We start from the raw sequence: 19,271 nt of genomic DNA on the forward strand, positions 1-19,271 counted from the left end.
AACGGCTCAAGGGTGGGGGCTGGGCGGGGTTTCAGCAACATTTGGTGTATAAGACGCACTGCAATTTTCACCTACTTTTTTGGGGGTGGGGGGAAGAAAGTGTATCTTATACTCCGAAAAATATTGCATATTCTTCAGAACAATCTTGCCTTGCCTGGTATTTGTATTTTTTTCTATGTGTTGCACAAAATGTCCTTGAAATGAGTATTTTGAAGACTCTTGAAGGGTGATTAGCTTCCAATTTAAAGCAAAGCTAGAGCAATTGCATTTTATAATGACCACTACATAATAGAATACCTTTGCAAACGTTAGTTGTGAAGACATGGTTGAAACATGAAAGAAACTATTGTTTGGTTGGAAAATACAAAATATAAAATCTATGCACAGAAGAACAAAGAAGCTGGTTTTACTTTCAGGCAAATCTTGTTTTTTGAAGTTTTAGAAGAATAGTACCCAGAATCAGAAAGTAAGAACAAAATATATATTTATATGAAATATATATTTCATATAAATATATTTCATATATTTTGAACCTTCCTTCCCTCTTTTCTCAGTTTTCTATGAAAATCAGTGTTTTTCTAAACCTGATACAGTAGAGAGTAAAATCCGTAATATGTAAACTTTATCATGTTTATGATTCCTTTCCTGTTATTTTGTCAGTCTGCTTCTCCTAAACAGGCAAAAATTATGGTATGCTTAACAGCTTATAGTTATATTTTAAGCAAAAATGTAAAAATGTAAATTCATCAACAATGTATAAAATAATAATACTTTTCTAAATAGATTATACTTTCCAATTTCCTACCTCATCTCCACCATTCAGTATTTCTTGGTGGAATATAAGTTTAACGAAATAATAATTGTAGACAATGGCCAGGCTGAGCCCAAGGGAGGGGTCAAATGCATCATTAGTCATGAGTCCCTTTGTGCCCTCAAGAAATCTAAGTCCAGCCCTTCTTAATTTCTGTTGACTTTTATCTACTGCCAATTTGCCTTCACCATTAGCAGTATAGATTCTTGTTTAGAGGTAGCATGGAATAAACTTGCACTCACCTGAACAACCCTGGTTCTTGATTTCTTGCACCTCACAATAATAATAATAATAATAAAACAATTAAAAAATACAAAAATATAGTGACTTGAAGATTCAAGTTCAATGTTTATAGAAAAAGAAATCTGTTGTTATATCATTGGAACCCTCAGTGTAATACCTACTATCAACCTGATAGTTCACAGGAAAACCAAAAAACCTTCTGCCTAGTATTATTATTAGACATTATTGTCAGCACAAAAAATCAAGAAGCAAGGCTGTTCAAATAACTACAGATTTATTGCATGTTAACACCCTCTACAAGAATCTGAATTACTAACATTAGATCTCTGGTCTTCTTCTACAATTACCTTAATAATTTTAGATCCTTGATTAGGACTTGAATTATTAAGTTTCCACCAGTCTTAGACTGTAATCTGACTGTAGATTACTCATACATACAGAAAATGGAACCACACTAAAAATAAACTCAAACTGGTTGAAAAGTAAACCTTTAATGACGATAGAGAGATTAATTACCTTCTAAACAGCATCACATATTAAATATCTTTTTCTGGAATTTCCATGTTACAGAAAATCTATCTAACTTAATTTTGTTATATTTTAGTTATATGATCGTGTGTTATATGATTATTTATTATGCAAAAAAACTGGAAAATATATATTTACAGAACATTGTTTAGGAGTCACACTGAATGTACAACAGCCTTTTCCACAATTTCTAATTGAGTAATCATATTCGAGGCATCAATTGCAACTTGAAGAGTCTTCCCATTTAAACCCAGTGCCTAAGAGAAGTCAGAGATGCACCATAGGTCTGGAGTGCAGGATGTGTTCCTTTGAAGGCCATAAGGAGTGAACCTGCCTCAGCAACAAAGCCTTTTTCCTGCAGTTGTTTTGCTATTTCGGTCACATCCCAGCGTCTTTCCTCTTGATTGGTGATCATATAGTTAACAAGGTGAGAATAATAAACTGTGGGAAGGCATTTCACTACTAATTTCTCATCCAGGAGCAAAGAAAGAAATTCAGAGTCACAGTTGGAATCATCAACCTGGACAAAAAAAGAAAAAAAGCATACAGATAACATTATTTTTGAAAAAAATGAATATAGAGTGGTATATTTGAATCACAGATGGAATGATAAGCCGCTCGATTTCCCTACTTCTCTTTCACCATCACTGCCTTTCCACCTCTGTTGGGTAAGAATCCATCCTATATTCTGAAAGTGCTGTAGCCTACTTTAGTCAACTGGATAAAAGCTGATAATTAGTGAAGTATGCCTTACTTTGTTACCCAATAGGAACCATAGAGGGTAGAGCCATTTGAAAATTCAGGTTTGGGGTATTTTCAATCATTTATAAAGTGAATAAAATGGGTGTGTGAGGTTACACACAGCATGAGAGGTTGTACAGAATCTGTTAGTGTAAAGGAGAGCAGGTTAAAATTAATAAACACTTGCCTTCCTCCTCCTCCTCATTTGAATGGAAGCCTCTACTTCCGGGGTGTCAATCTCACATCGTCATGTTGTCACATGATGTATCGTGACTTCCCCCTTCGCTAAACCGGGGGTGGGCGTGGCCAGCGCGTAATGTATCTGGCCCACTGGCTACAATTTTGACATCCCTGCTCTACTTGATCATGGTTCCTGCTTCTATGGAAAAGTTTTGATCTAATGCTCTGAATGTGATCTGAGCAACTTTCTATCATATCCACTAGCTATTATGCTGGTAAGAAGATATGCAAGCTTCTCTGCTTGATGTTATGAATTAATACAAACCACAGTTTCATATGATTGCACACAACTTCCGAGATTCATGCATATTTACTAGATAGCAAGTATTGTTCCTCGTGTGCACTTGGCATCAGGAATAATATCTTTTCATTCAGATTTTGAGCTGTTGTACTACCAGAATGGCTCATTAAGTTGAATCCCACAATCAACTCTTCACCTTTAGATTACAGGGGTAAAACTGGCTTCCAACTGATGCAGAGGCTTTGAGAACAAGAACAGCAGGCTTGAGTGATTTGCAAATTGCAGTTCATATTAAAAACAAGATGGCCATGTTCCAATATAAGCAATCTATATACTTCATTTAAAAGCACTTTTGCAGAAAGTTAAGCTGTTTTAATAGCACAAAAAACCTTCAAGTTTCAAATCCAGATTTTAAAAGCCCCTAATAAATAGGCAATTAAAGTACTCTAAGTGCTATATACAAATTGCCTGTTCCACAAATGCAATTCCGGAACATTAAATTCTAAGTATATGAGTGCACTGAGTAAGACAAATGATATTTGCCCAGTTTGTTTATGGTGTTTGAGAAATAAAAAAGACAATGAATTGTTGTTTCTCAGCATGTTGATACTTCTGAAATATAACAGCTACCACACACACACACACACACACACACACACACACACAATACCATAGCAACCAAAATATCCTGCACCCTACATGGCTGAAAAAAAGAGAGTTTCAGTTGACCAAAATGGACTAAGGAAAAAGACAAAGGGTTAAACCATAGATTTTATTAGAAAATTGAGTTTTAAGGCAATCAATGTGTAAAAATGGGAGAGATGGATTTCACAGCTTGCATTATGCTATAAAAACTCCTCGATGGGTAGAGTAGATATTGCAAGGCATTTTCTCTTGATGCTTGCAGGTGTGTGTAATTATCTGACAACTGGTTTATTCAGATCAATATCATAGTACAGCTAAAACAAAGGTTATGATTTAAGACCAGTTTGGACAAAATATGCAATCTCTTATCTCCTTCCCAAATGGGAATTACATGTGGCAGCTATTAGCCCACAACAAAACACAAATCAAGTCTTTCTTTCATTTTACTTTGAGCACTTTATTAACTCATTTTATCACTCATCTATTAACACCCCAAAGTGGATTAGGAGGGAATTTAATGGAAAGCAAAGAAGGCAGCATACACAATTTCACTGCCTGCTCTAAACCCCAATTTTGGGATATATCTGAAGGAAACTACCTATGATTTGGAGAAGGAAGCAACGTGCTAGCAATATTTAATTATGATTTCTTTGTTACAAAGAAACAGGCTGCTTCTGCTTTTAATTGTGCTGCTGCTTTCCTTTATTCTCTCTCTGTATATTTAAAAAACATAAGAATTAATCCTCTGCTACACTAATTTTCTTTCCATTAAAACATGTTAAGTGGAGGGCAAGAATTCCCAATTTTGTGCTGTAAAGTCAGTAACATTCTGTACTGACACTTATTTGAAGAAATTTTTTTCTAATAGGTTTTTGAAATATGGGTGAATCTCCAAACCTATCATCTTATTCTCTGGCTACTGTCTGTCTTTGCTGTTTGGCAAAGTGGCTGGCCACTTGTCCCAAAGGTGCTTTTTCAGGAACCTTTGGGATGACTGAGAATCTCTACAGGCTTTTTAGCTATACAATTTGGGATGAAGACCCTTTGAATGGTGTGGGAGTAGGAATAGATTTCCAGAGGAAAAAATTGCAGTCTACAGGAACCAGGAGCACTACTCGGGTGACCCTGAGGTGACACAGATAAACCTCCAAGTGCTTCAATGACCCTCTAAAACAGGGGTGTCAAACTCATGACCTGAGGGCCACGGCCACCGCCATTTTAGCAAAGGGGAAAAAGGTTGTGATATGTGACCATAACATGACGACTTGACTTTGACACCCCTGGTCTAAAAGGATGCAGGTTGCCAACTGTCTGCCACGAATATAAATCCTTCCCTCTCTCACTATCCTGACAAAGCTGAAGAAGCTTCTTGGATGAGAAGCGAAATGTCTTCATAAGAAAAAAAAGAGAAAGTCCAGTTGCCTCCTGAAAAAGCACCTTTGGAAAGACCATGACCTGGACGACTGAGAATCTCTACACTCTTTTGACTGGTCACTTGTTAATTTCTGCACCTTCCTTCCCATCAACACCTCTCTTTCACCTCACAGAGTAGTCAATTGCCAAAGCTCAACAACAGCTTCTCCTTCCCTGTATCCAAAACTGAAATCTTTTTAGCTTCCGATAAGACTTTGAAAATGCTCACTAGTTGACAAATAATAATTAAGGCTTTCTGCATTCAACTTAAAAAAAACCCCTAATCTAAAAAAATATTTTAAAAAACCCTTAGCTGATAATATTTTAAACTTAATCAAGAAGCATTTATTCAATTATTATTCTTTTGCTCTGGCCTTGTCTGTTTGGAGTGTAGTCTCTGCCAGCCTGCAAATACACATATGGAAACAAAAGTATCAGGTATAAATGTTTATTGGCAGGGAAAGCGTGGGAAGACACTCCAGGACAGGCTTAGTGTGAGTTTAGTGTTTGGGGCTCTTTGAAATATGAGTAGGGTGGGAGCCATTACAATTTCATTTCACAGGGCAGGCGTTGCTATAGAGTGGGCAAACTTCCAGTATCTATACAAGTGGATTGTTTAATTGATGGGACTGGAGCAGGCCAACTGTGCTAAGTCAAACCAGCTGGGCATACTGACTGTGGAATTCTGGGAGCTCTGCAGTTCACTCATCTTAAAGTTGCCAAGTTTGAAAAACACTGGGTTGGTGTTTCTCTTCTGTTGAATATTCTTTTTAGATGGTTGTTTTTAACTTCAAAGTGAGCTTTTCCCCCCAAGCAAATATGGTCCTCCAAAATGGCAAGAGAAGCTAACAAATTTCTTCCTAAGTGTTTAATATGTTTCAAATGTTAAATTAGTGCTCTGATTATGTCTAAACTGAAATGACGTCAAATGCTGCTACTGGGTTTTTTTCTTCTTTTTTTTTTAGGATTTTAAAGGCTGATGCTTAGATTTCTCTGATCTCGGTAGTCCAACAAATCCAGAGGTGGGAGAAGTGTTGCTCACTAAGGTGGAGCAAAAAGACAGACTTTTACCTTTAGGTCGTTTAGATGACAGATTTATATACACAAGATTTTAAAAATCACACCATAAAACAACTGTGAAAACCAGAAGGTACAGGAGAACCATGAAAAGTGAGTGGTTAGCATTATGGGTGTGCAGACAACTCAACATTTTTAGCATTAAATACCCATTTGCTTTGTTTAATTAATGAAGAAAACTTTCTGCTTTTGCAAAAGTGACCCCAGGCTTAAGCAGAGAGACAAATGGAAGCAGATTCAGAACAAGAGCAGGAGAGAATAGAATAGAATAGAATAGAATTGAATTGAATTTTTTATTGGCCAAGTGTGTTTGGACACACAAGGAATTTGTCTTGGTGCATATGCTCTCAGTGTACATAAAAGAAAAGACATGTTCATCAAGAATTCTAAGGCACAACACTTAATGATAGTCAGAGGGTACAAATAAGCAATCAGGAAACAATCAATATCAATATAAATTGTAAGGATACCACAAAGTTACAGTCATAAGTGGAAGGAGATGGGCGATGGGAACGCTGAGACACAACTGCTAATAACCTTAGCTCAACAGGAGAATGCTGGCGATCTGGAATGATGGCATAAGGCATACATTTACGGAGAATGCCACTGGGAAAGAAAAATACTCAGGACATTTATTAATTTAACCAATTTAATGTTAAAACAGGACAGTAACTGTTTCTGAAATGTAAACACAAAGCTTGAACCAAACAGTTATAGAAAAATCAAACAAATCGCCAAAGAAGAAAATAGACTGCTTTTGGATCATAACTGAAGGGGAAGAAAACCATTTAAATACTGGAACTATGCAATTGCTACTTGAGCGTATTAGCTTGCAACAAACAGATCAAATGAAACTAAATCCATTTTCATTTCTGCAACATTCTGCTTAAAGTGTTCTATTTTAACAATTTATCTGAAAAACAACCAAACTTACCAAACTCTGGAAATTAGTAAGTAGTACTATATAAAGAGGCCACTAAGAACAATGTTAGATTAAGACAAAATATTTCTTACACAAAATTTCCAGAAAGTATAAATATAGTTATGAGCATCAGAGAGAATAATAAAGACTAAGCACAGCCTCCTTTCATAGCAAACATAAGGAATGAAAATTAGTTTATCTACATATATTTGTTATGCCAAACACATGATAGCTAGTTAAAAAAAGTATGTATCAGAGTAACATGCAAATTTTGGGAATTGTGTTGACTAACAGTCACACAGCAGGATAGGCTGCTTTTGTCTTTATTTAATCAACTAATGGACCCAGGATGTTACTGCAGCTATGAAGAGGCATTGATGAAGTACACAATGTCAGCTGAAATAATGCATTTTTAAGTCAGTGACGCTTTCAGTTCAACAGGTGTTTTCCTATCCAACAAATACACATTAGAGTTCAGGAGTTTGAAATTGTTTATACAATGCAAAACAGATAAAATTAATATGTGAAAATGAATATATATGAGTTTATAGATGTTGACTTCACCATGAATACCACCAAATTTGTGAAGTAAATGATTCAATTTCAGTATTTCAATCTTGGTTTCTTTTTGAGTTTACCACAATAACCCCTTCCTGAATATGAAAAGAAATAATCCTAATTTATGACCAATCTTATTGATTCAACAAATAAAAGATTCCAAAAACTGATAAAAACTGATGAAAATAACCAATGGAGATTAGTTTTTTGTCAGTGAGATGCTAACTGTCAAATGTTCTGTTAATATTTTAAATAAATAGAATTTTAGAGTAGTTTTATAAAAATATATTTATACATTATCAATGTTTGACATGCATTTTTTCTAAAAAAAATTTTTTTTTGGATAAAATATATTTCTTTGATAACAGCATTTTTGGCTAGGGTCCCTGGTGATAGAATAGAATAGAATAGAATTTTTTATTGGCCAAGTGTGATTGGACACACAAGGAATTTGTCTTGGTGCATATGCTCTCAGTGTACATAAAAGAAAAGATACCTTCATCAAGGTACAACATTTACAACACAATTGATGGTCAATATATCAATATAAATCATAAGGATTGCCAGCAACAAGTTATAGTCATACAGTCATAAATGGAAAGAGATTGGTGATGGGAACTATGAGAAGTTTAATAGTAGTGCAGATTCAGTAAATAGTTTGACAGTGTTGATGGAATTATTTGTTTAGCAGAGTGATGGCCTTCGGGAAAAAACTGATGAGCTGAGGCTTACCAGTTCACATGTTAAATGTGCAATTTGGAAGCCAGAAACTAAATATTATTAATCTTCAACATTGCCTAGAATTATGAACAAAATTTAAAACTCAAAACAACCTTAGCAGAATTTTGTTGTTCTATTGTTTGAGACAAACTAAATGCTATAGCCTAGTGCAGGGGTGTCAAACACAGGCTGTTACGGCGGCATCACATGACGTATCGGGACTTTTTTGCTCCTTACCTAAACCGGGCGTGGGCCAGCGCATGACACCCCTGGCAAACCTAATATTCTGTCAATTATTTATACTTGAGATAGAATTAGTTTTATTATTTGTAATTTTAAATGGGGTTTTATGGTTTTATGTATTTTAAATTATGTGCCAAATTTAATAAGTTTTTTATTAGTGTTTTTACTTGTATTGTACCTATTTATTGTTGATTTTATCTGGCTGTGAACCGCCCTGAGTCCTTCGGGAGAAGGGCGGTATAAAAATTAAATAATAATAATAATAATGATGATAATAGTTGTTGTTGTTGTCAAAGATGAACCAGTTATTTCTGATCAGGGAAATATACAGAAACAGTAATCCAGAGGTGGATAAAGCAGCAAATACAAGGGTACTGCAATTTCAGAAAAGCTAGGGAAAGAAGCCAGGCTTTTTACTGCAGGCAGAAGCAGCTGAAATCCTGTATCAGCACTTCCCCCACCATTATCTCTTTAAATGTAAACATCCATAAAGCTGTCAGTATTAGACAACAAATGGCTAAATAATATATCTGATCAGCAAGCGAGCACTACATTTCCTCTTGCATATCTGTGGCTGTGAGCCTTGCTAGGAAAATCAATAGGCTGTGATTGTGCTTTCCAGATGCTGGTTATGATTCTCGGGTGTAATATAAGCAAAGGAGAGAGCTTTAGAAAACAAAAGAGCCATGCTTAAATGGAAAAAACGAGCTAACTCAAAAAACTTGCCTGGCGACAGCATCTATTATTCAAGCACCATACAATGTAGCTTAAACTAGGCAAGAACTGAATTGTAAGAAAATGGTTAACACCTGAACAGGGCGAGGGGGGAGCCTCGAAAGAGAAAGAAAAATCCACCCAATGAGATTCTTGAAATGTTATGAGCTGCTAAGTTTATGCCAATTATTTAAGTAGCCTAAGAATGTTTCTACATTCATTTCTCATCAGAGACATGGAACATCAGGTTAGTCCTTCTGCCAGACAACCATTCATTCTTTTCCTTGGCTCTGCGTTTTTAAGAGGGAAAGAGAACAAAATCCCGCTCCCCCTTCCTGGCACTACTTGAGAATGGGGATGTATAAAACAGTAACCCATAAAAGAATTATGGGCAATGTACATTATCTGCAGCAATATATATATATATATATATATATATATATGAGATCTCAGATTCTGTATACCATTTATATTTATGCTGTGTATCTACAATGGAGCTTTTATACATACACACAGTCTCCATTGTAGACACACAGCATAAATATAAATAGTATACAGAATCTGAGATTCCTTAAGGTTAATTAACTGTAACTTCTACAACCCTAGCCGGCAGGGTTAAAGTGGTAGTTTACAGCAATAGGTTCTCACCTTAAAAATAGTTAAATACTATGATCAAGTGGCTGGTTTACAGATGTCTCCTTATATGCCATATACCCTGTTTCCCCCCAAATAAGACATCCCCTGATAAGAAGCCCAATTGGGCTTTTGAGTGCATGGCAATAAGGCCAAACACTTATTTCAGGGTTCAGAAAAATATAAGACAGGGTCTTAATTTCGAGGAAACACAGTATTCATATGAAGACATAGTGATCTGGCCAGGAAGAAGCAAATTGTTTAGCTTTATAATTCTTCAAATGTTAGAAGCCAGAAGTTGGTTTGCTCAAGTGAACCTGGAGCTTCCACATGAAGGATACACAAAGGATCCCCTGAAAGCTGGCACATTGGCCTGCCATTCACTTGGCCCAGTTCCTCCCCCCCCCAAGCTGCAAAGGTTGGGGATCGCTATCCTATACAGTTCTATAGATTACAGGCATAAAAGCTTTGGAAAGAAATAATAGCTATATTACACTCAAAAGGCCTAGCTTCTTACATAATGACAGAACTACTAATTTATTACCTCCAATGAGGAAGAATGGCTAAATCAATTACCTTAGCAATTGCTGTTATCTGTTCCAGTGCCATGGAGTGTAGATCTTGATCTCTACTTTCCAGAAGTAGCTTCAGGGAGGGCAGCAGAAGAGATTCCTTCAGGAGCAGCAAAGACAGGCTTCTTATGCACTGAAAACAAATAGAAAACCTCGCTGTAAATAGTCAACTGGAAGGCCACAACTTGCACTCTCCTCAGAAAATCCTTTTATCAAGTCCACAGTGGAAACCTGATTCCTTTTTAAAGCAAGCAAGTAATCAAAAACCTCTAGTGAAAATTCGGCCTTTCAGGAAATGTAAAGAGTGAATGGAGCAAAAGACTGAACTGTTCCAGTGACTTGAGAATCCATTTTATAAGAACTGCATAGAGAAGAATTAAAGTATAAACATTTTGAAGAGACGCCTTCTGTCCCTGAAGAAGTGTCACCTACGGCCACTGCTGATAAAGGGGGAGGAAAGAGTTTCAGGAACCAAGCTTTGTATTGTGTCCCCTTATTTTATCCCTACACATTCATTGAACAATTAATGTTCGAAAAGTCCCAGGAAACGAAGCTGCATGTAAGTTGTAGCCATCCATCCATCCATCTAATGGTACTCTCTTTCTCACAGAGATATATACAAAACCTGAGGTACAACTGAGATTTGGCATACCAAAGGATTTTCAACAATACAAAACAGACCTTCATTCCAGAACATTTTCGTATGTTCATTTTAATTAAAAAAAATGTTTTAATAGCAATATCCAATTCCACCTGCAGCAGTCGTGGGATTCAAATTTTTTTACTATTGGTTATGTGGGTGTGGCAGGGGAAAGATACTGTAAAATCTCCATTCCCTCCCCACTCTAGGGGAAGGATACTGTAAAATCCTCATTTCTTTCCTATCAGCTGGGACTCGGGAGGCAGAGAATAGATGGGGGTGGGGCCAGTCAGAATTTTTACTACCGGTTCTCCAAACTGCTCAAAATTTCCACTAGCGGTTCTCCAAAGCTGGTCAGAACCTGCTGAATACCACCTCTGACCTGCAGTCACTTAGCATTGTGTGAAGTGTACCCCAGGGGAACAGTGTAAGGGACCTCATAGCACCAGAAACTTCAGAAAACAGTGCCAAGAGACTTAAGCCAGCCCTTCCCCCTTTAAGAAAACCCCAGGCAAAAGCACCAGCCGAAAGGAATATTTAAATGCAGCCATTAAGATAAGGGGAATCAGGCTAAAAATAACTCACCTGGAACTTCCCTTTTCCTCTTTCCTGGCAGAATTAACCCCAGGATAGGAAAGACAAAGCTCCAGGAACAGGATTAACCCATTAAGGCCGGAAGACAGGATCCAGGGCAATCACTTTAACTAGAGGCACACAAATAAACCCATCAAGCTGCAGGAGCATAAAAGGCTCAGAGTCACACTTCCAAGACAGCTTGCAAGCTAGGAACTCTTGAGCTGTGTCACTACTTTTCTTGCCTTCCTGAATTAAAGGATCCCTTTTCTGGCAGCTGCTTCCATGTCTATTTCTTCTCAGCATCGGTGACTGCTTCCCAGCTGGGAACAAACCAGAGAAATTTCTTCCAACAGCATAATACTGTCTGAACAGCTTCATAGTTTCAAATTATGTTTTCTTATCCTATTAGACATGATCGTCATTAATGATTTGTCAGGAACCTCCCTTAAAATCACAACCTCTGGAAAATGGTCATACTGAACAGAAAATATTTGAAAAATTAGTTCAGAACAAACAAGCTTTCAAGAGAGGAGGGAAGCTAAAAAGAATCCAAATATCCATAACTGGCATGTGACTGTAGCATAATTGATAATTTTTATTTATTTAAGAAATTTATATGCTGCCTATCTCACTATCCAAAACAATTTTAGGGGGCTTAGAAGAAATCCAACAAGCATATCTGTTTATTGGTTGATTGGCAGACTTCCAAATGGATACTGGGCACTATAAAGTGGAATTAGTTTCTTATCCAAATTCAAATCAGGATATATGCTAATTAGTCTATATAACTGTTAACAACAGGATAACAGCTTGCTCTTACTATGCTTCTACTATTAAGAGCAAGCATGGTTCAACTGAAGCATGCTTCTACTATTAAGAGCAAGCTGGTTCAACTGAACATGTAGAAAAGTTGCCACCATGTTAAGACACTTTTTTGAATTAAAGGTTCAACAGAAGTTGTATAGATGATGTACCTTAGAGGTTGGCTATTGCAGTTCGATATATCTTTATCTTTTCTTTCCCGCTCCTAGTCTCTAGGAATAAAAATGTCATTTCGACTTCTTTAGAAAGAAGTTTTATAGTTCTGTCAAGCCTCTTATAATTCAGCTTCTTCACTTAAGGTTTTGATGGGTTTGCAGATATAAAATGCTACTGGCACTATAAAATTGCTGCTTCACCCAACTGTTAAACCTAAGAGCCATCAGCTGTTTTTTTGTTTTTTTTTGCAAGCCTTGTACACATAGCAATAAATTGTGCTTTCCAGATGCACGAAAAATGTGCAGAAATATATGATCAGTATTTCATATTGTGCTCTACAAGTCTTTTGTTATAGTTTATGAGAAATAAGCCCCCCAATACAAAATTGTAAGAGATGGTAGAAAGTTCAATATTTCTAATTTTACTACCTCATCCACAATACATTTAACTTATTGGTTCTTTTTTTTCTCATGCAATCACTCAAAAAATAGTATAAATCTGTTTAAATAGTTAATACAATCACAAAATCCATCTTTAACTTCAACCACAGCCAACTGTGACTCCTTTATGTGCTGTTTGAATAGTGAACAGCTGTTATTTTTAGTTAGCAATAGATAAAATTCAACAATAATGAGAATCCTTAACTACCAATGTAGGATAATGCTTAAGATGTTGGATCCGACTCAGGGGAGATCCAGATCCAAGTCCATCCTCAGCCAAAAAACTCACTAACCATTTACTTTCAATCCAACAAAACTGCACAGGGTTCAAGTTTTAGGAGAAAAATGGAGAAAGGAATACCATATTCCCTATTTTGAGTTCCTGCAGGAAAAATGGGATGACGATGATGACAACCACACCAATCATATCTCTTATTGGGGGTGAAGCTTTACTGCAGTGTTGTGTTACAGATCACATTTGTAAATATTTATTATACTGGTAAATCTCCAAAATCTTTAGATTCACAGCAAGTTACAATAATAATTTAAAAACCAAAATACAATTAAAAGCCATAAATTAAATCACAACAAAGCAATAAGCCGATGATATAAATATGAAACATACAATTATAGAAAACTATTAATGCTAACCCCAAAGTAAGTGACATTAGTTTTCAAAGGTCTTTTCAAAAATGCCAGGATTGCTGTTTAATTATTCTATATATTTTTTTAAAAAATTGTGTATTTTGCTCCAATCACATGTTGATAGGGTACCTAGATAAATTGATTTAATATAGTAAAAACAAATACTTTTCCCTACAAAAGAAAAGTTAGAGGTAAAAGAGTAATCATCTAGTGTAGCTAGAAGGTATCTTCAGAAGGGGTTATGCCAGTGACTTGTTAAAGGCAACCAGCACAATACTCTCCTCTAAAGTATCACTTACTTCTTGAACCCAGCTATTCACTGCCTCCACTCAAAGTGCCAGGAAAGGCACGTATCTAAGTCTTATGTAGTGGAGTTCATAGGTCATCATGATCAGCTCCTGTTGCTCACTCTTGGGCATCTTTAAATAGGGTGAAGCATGAGCGTTTTGCTGCCCATATTTGCCATGCTTCCTCCCATGAATGTTTCCATCTAGGATATGTTCTTCATATAAGAAAGGGTTCTGACCTAGGCTCCTTTAACAAGCGGGAGGCAGGAATTGATCCCAGCAAAACCTCTTTTATTTATACGACTGTGAATTATCTTCATTCACAGTCAGCAAGGTTTGTCCAAACAGTTTTTCAAAGGAATATATATATATTTTTTTTGTTTACATTTATACCCCGCCCTTCTCCGAAGACTCAGGGCGGCTTACAGTGTATAAGGCAATAGTCTCATTCTATTTGTATATTTTTACAAAGTCAACTTATTGCCCCCCCAACAATCTGGGTCCTCAACACACCTTATCTTGTTTGGCAAGCTGCCACGTAACTTGTTCTCAACCGCAGGACAAGGCAAACCTTGGCACAGAGCCTCTCAGAGTCACTGAATGAACGAATTGTTTCCTGCAAAAACCCACTCCCCGTTCGTTCCTCTTTTATTTCCTATGCGAGGGGCCAATCACCTCCAAGGTATGGCTTTACTCCCAAGTCGACCCTGCTTTCTGAGTTGTTCTTGTCTTCTGGCAGCTCTGCGCATACGCACACTGGGAACAGGATCCAGCTGTTCCTCTACCTCGCTGCTGTCTAGCTCCCTCTCTGCCTCCGATGCAGAGCCCTCGTCCGAGCTTTCCCCAAGCCCCAGGACTGGCTCAAGTTCCTCCCCAACCTCCTCACTGTCCGACTCAGGCAGGCCACAACAGAAAGTCCCAGAAGCAGTTCCTGACATACCAAGTTTTAAAAAGTTTTAAAAAGACTGAGGATTACAATGCAATTAAAATAAAGTTCTTGGTCTAACAGCAATTATAATATATAAACAATATAAGGTAGGCATCTGATCCTGTGACTCTATATTTAATTTACTCAATAGTTTTGTTTTTATTGCGTTAACTTGCTTTATTTTGAAACAATTCATTTGGTTATACTTTTTTTATATTGGCATGTTATCTGTAACGATAAAAATCATTACCCTCAATAAATAAATAAATAAATCCTAAATAGGTTTACTTTGCAACCCTTCCTTCCAATACATTTCTGAGATACGTTTTCAGTTTCTCCACCATGAAACCTGACTGGTCCAATCTCAAACATATTCACAGCATTTAAGGGTCCTGTAACAATGGAAAGTTTTATGGATGTGGTTGGGACAAAAGTGAACTTACAAAAAGAAGCACAGAAGGGTCTGAAGCTAGCAGTTTACCATACGGTGTTTGTACTGCCACGTCTGGAGGGAAGGAGACTTTAAGCACTTTAGAAGTTTCAATATTTTTAGCAAACTCAAAAAAAATAAAATCCTGAATCAATAAAAGTTTAACCCAAAGATGCTTTTTTCAGGAGGCAACTGGACTTTCTTGTTTTTTCTTTGAAGATGTTTCGCTTCTCATCCAAGAAGCTTCTTCAGCTGTGGCTGGATGGTGGGGAATGGAAGGATTTATATACAGATGGTCATTTGCATCCTTTTAAAGGGTCATTGAAGCACTTGGAGTTTTATCTGTGCCTTGAGGATAACTTGAGTAGTGCTCTTGGTTCCTGTAGTCTGCGGTTTTTTTCCCTCTGGAAATCCATTCCTACTCCCACACCATTCAGAGTGTTCATTTTTAATAAAAGCTTAAGTGACAAATTCTGTAAATCCAAGAAGCCCTTGGTGTTGGTTAGCATCTTGAATGCCCTGATCTACTAACAGATGAAACAGAATTTCATTAGGAAGGATCGTGGCAGGAGCTTTGGTTGAACTAGTGACATGGAAATGAATGGACATTTGGGACCCATTTGTTGTCAGTAGTGACTAACTATTCAGAAATGCAACTGTTTCAGGACTTCAGGCTCTCTGAGAGATTTGGATGAGAGCAAAACCTAGTGCAAATAGGATTGAAGAACAAAAGGAATATCACTGCACCTGTAACTAAGGCATTACTAATGGTTGCAAAAATATTTCAAAGCTTCCTCACTATTATCATTCTATGTTTAACGAAGAAATTACATATATCAATGAGTTTACTGTCCATGTAAACTGGGTCATGTCTAACAAGAACTCTGGTCAGGTAGACTTACCTCTGCAGAGAGCCTCTGCTTTGTCTCGTATAAAGAGCGGCAGATCTTCAGAATCTCATCTCCCACACTCTTCTTTTGTTCCTGTAGGCACTTCATAAGCATCATTGTTCCCAGTTTAACCCAAAGATTATTACTTGAACATGTTCTAAAAGAAAAGAAAATAAGTTTTCTTGTGAGCACTAAAAGCAATCTGATCTCTATTGTGTGTAGCTACCTACATGTATTTTTAAAAAGTGATTTTTAAAACAACATATATTGAATGCGATTGCTTTGTGTAACTTTTACAATGAACTCAACTGAACTGCTTTTCAAGTCCATGTAGTCTGTGACTTTTTAGAAACAAATATGAAAAAAAAGATTAACAGGATAAATTATTTTAATTAAAAAAAAAGCCTATGGCCAAGAGAGAGAGAACTTTATTAGGAGAAGCTGCTTATTAGGGTAGACAGGATAAGCAAATAAGTTGTGAAGACTGATATGTGTTTTCTGTAATATTAAATAAAACGTGATAATAGAATAAAAACTGATATCAGAGGCAAATAAGAAAAATATTCTTTTTTTAAAAACATTCAGATAAATATTTGTTAATCACTTAAAAGCTAATAATAAGAGAGGCACAGTGGCTTAATGACGCTAGAGATGGTTTCAGTTCCAGCAGTTTGAGCCAAAGCACTGTGTGCCAGGGGGAGCTCCTGTCACTCACTTCAGCTTCTGTCCACCGAACAGTTTGAAAGCATGTTCTATGCAAGTAGCAATAGCACTTGGATTTATATACCACAGTTTACAGAGTCCGCATATTGCCCCCCCCTCCCCCGCAACAATCTGGGTCCTCATTTTACCAACCTCGGAAGGATGGAAGGCTGAGTCAACCTTGAGTCGGTCAGAATCGAACTCCTGGGGTGAGCAGTGAGGTAGCCTGCAGTATTGCATTCTAACCACTGTGCCACCCGATAAATAGGCTCCACTTCATGGGGAGATGAGCTGGTGCTCTGTGCAGGCAGTTAGGTTCCTGATGGCTGTGAATTTTGTCGGTTGTGGCGCCCGCTTGTGAGGCAGCTCTGGGAAGGGAGGGGGCCTTGCATGACACTGCAGGAAGAGTCACTCATCTTTCTCTCTGGTGCGAAAGCAGCTCACTCTCCTGTGGTTCACAGTGGGAGGCGCGCATGTCCTATAACAGGACTTGTACCTTTGCAAGCCAAACTACTATTTTGCAATAACACTGTGGTCTCCTGGCTACTACAACAACACCATATGCTAGTAATAATATCAATACTAGTAATAACAAAAATTATTTAAAGTCAATTATGAAATATTAGCCAGAATTAATTTTCTAATCTAGACTAATCACAATTTGCATGCTTTATGACTTGGTCAGAGATACTGAGTTTAGGCACAATTATCATACTTGAATTACCAGATATAACAAAGGTACTGTGCATTACAGTAAAATTCATAAGGTAAAAATGGAATAATACTCATAAATTATAAACTTGTCAAGACTAGTGTTACTCGCAAATGTTATCCTCAAAACTAAATTAATGTAAGAATCCATACAATTTATCTATAAAGTTAAAGCTTAACATTTTGTTCATTTTCTGCCTCACACTTCACATCAATTTGTCTATAGATCCAACTAGGGATAGGGTTTTGAATTTCAGACATTATGCGATTATTATTGGAAATTAATAATGAAGTTGTATTTTTTTCTGGATCAAGATTAATAGAATGATGAAGAGGGAGAATCATAGGTGGCATTAGACATACTTATTTTTCTCTTTAATTGGATTGTGAACTATTAATTAATAAACTAAAACAGCTTACATTAGGAAAGTGCTATTCTAATTATTTGAAAAGGACTTTCAAATAATCCAAGAAAAGGATTTTAATACAAGCATCTAATTTATAAAAACTATGAAATATATAAGAAGTCACGACATTCACCATGTTTTTAATGCTTCAGGAAAATCTATGGATGCTGTGACTAATGAATGCACCATATGGAAACAAAGTATTTTTCCTTGTCAGAAATGTTTTATTCATATGTAAAACTATGCAAATTTACACTACTGGGTACATTCTGGTCAAGGATGATGTCTTTGATAAAGTGATAGTTTTTCTTTGAAAAAATCCAGAGGTAATCTGGATTGTAACAACTCAATAAAGAGACCAGATAAATAGTTGAATGCATGACTGAATTAACATTGTGGAATGTTAAGTCTCCAGTCTGCCAAATCAGTTCAGTGAGAAAACACATTATGTTACAATGGGGGTAGTTACATAGGGCGTGTATATGTATATGTGTATACACACACATGTATGTATGTATGTATGTATGTATGTATGTATAATTTTTAAAAGTCTGCACCATTTTATTAACTTCTATTAATCTTTCAGAAAATCCCTACGCATTTTAATTTGAATTTTGTTGGTCAGTGATCATCATGATGAATAGGTTTATGGACTCTATGAGAAAATATATGATTTTTTGCACTTCAAAAACTTACTCAATTAAAGCGGCAGTTTCTTACCACTTAAAAATAACAAGGGATTTCTACAATCATTTATTTCTTATCAAATGGAAAGTACACTCAGAATTAACACTAGGAGAAGATCTACTTTAAAATCCGCAAAGGTATTTTAAACTTAAGGTAAAGTACAAAACAAAAAACTTACATATTTGGGCTTTTCATCGGAGGCCAAGCTTGCAGAAGCATAACTAAGTGCTGGAATTCTTCATGTTTCTCACTATTTTCCAGAAGTTTCATGAAGAGGAGGTACCTTTTTTCTTCATTTTCAATCTCTGTTATTTCCACCTAATAAATTGGGAAAAGTAGCATCTCACAATAAATACAGGTATCAGAGTAGAGAGTTAAATTGGTGACACAGTAAACAAACAAAAAACCAAACGAGATATTCTTGTGTTAAATCGGGTTTGTTTGTTTGTTCCCTTTAAGTCAATGTTTAATCCCGCAACTACATGGACTAGTTCCTGTAGTTTTCTTGGCAACATTTTAGGAAGTGGTTTGCTTTAGTTTTTACACATTTTCTTACAAATTGAAATAGGAATATCACGCACATACTTTCATAGTTCCAGTATCTCCTGCAAGATTCCCTGGTTTCAGTAACAGAAGCAAACATGAAGGA

General features: G+C 36.4%; 1 protein-coding gene across 1 annotated transcript in view; it reads right to left on the minus strand.

The window, feature by feature from the left end:
- Positions 1-1,526: 1,526 nt before the first annotated feature.
- NBAS (NBAS subunit of NRZ tethering complex) overlaps positions 1,527-19,271 on the minus strand; it is a 167,790-nt gene continuing 150,045 nt past the window's right edge. Inside the window, exons 49-52 of the mRNA XM_058178795.1 lie at positions 18,801-18,940; positions 16,128-16,272; positions 10,306-10,434; positions 1,527-2,102 (exon numbers count right to left, since the gene is read on the minus strand). Of these exons, the coding sequence (XP_058034778.1) occupies positions 1,827-2,102; positions 10,306-10,434; positions 16,128-16,272; positions 18,801-18,940 (690 nt within the window). The 3' untranslated portion in view covers positions 1,527-1,826. The remainder of the gene's footprint in view (positions 2,103-10,305; positions 10,435-16,127; positions 16,273-18,800; positions 18,941-19,271) is intronic.

The sequence above is a fragment of the Ahaetulla prasina genome, chromosome 1 (genome assembly GCF_028640845.1).
Source record: "Ahaetulla prasina isolate Xishuangbanna chromosome 1, ASM2864084v1, whole genome shotgun sequence".
NCBI lineage: Eukaryota > Metazoa > Chordata > Lepidosauria > Squamata > Colubridae > Ahaetulla > Ahaetulla prasina.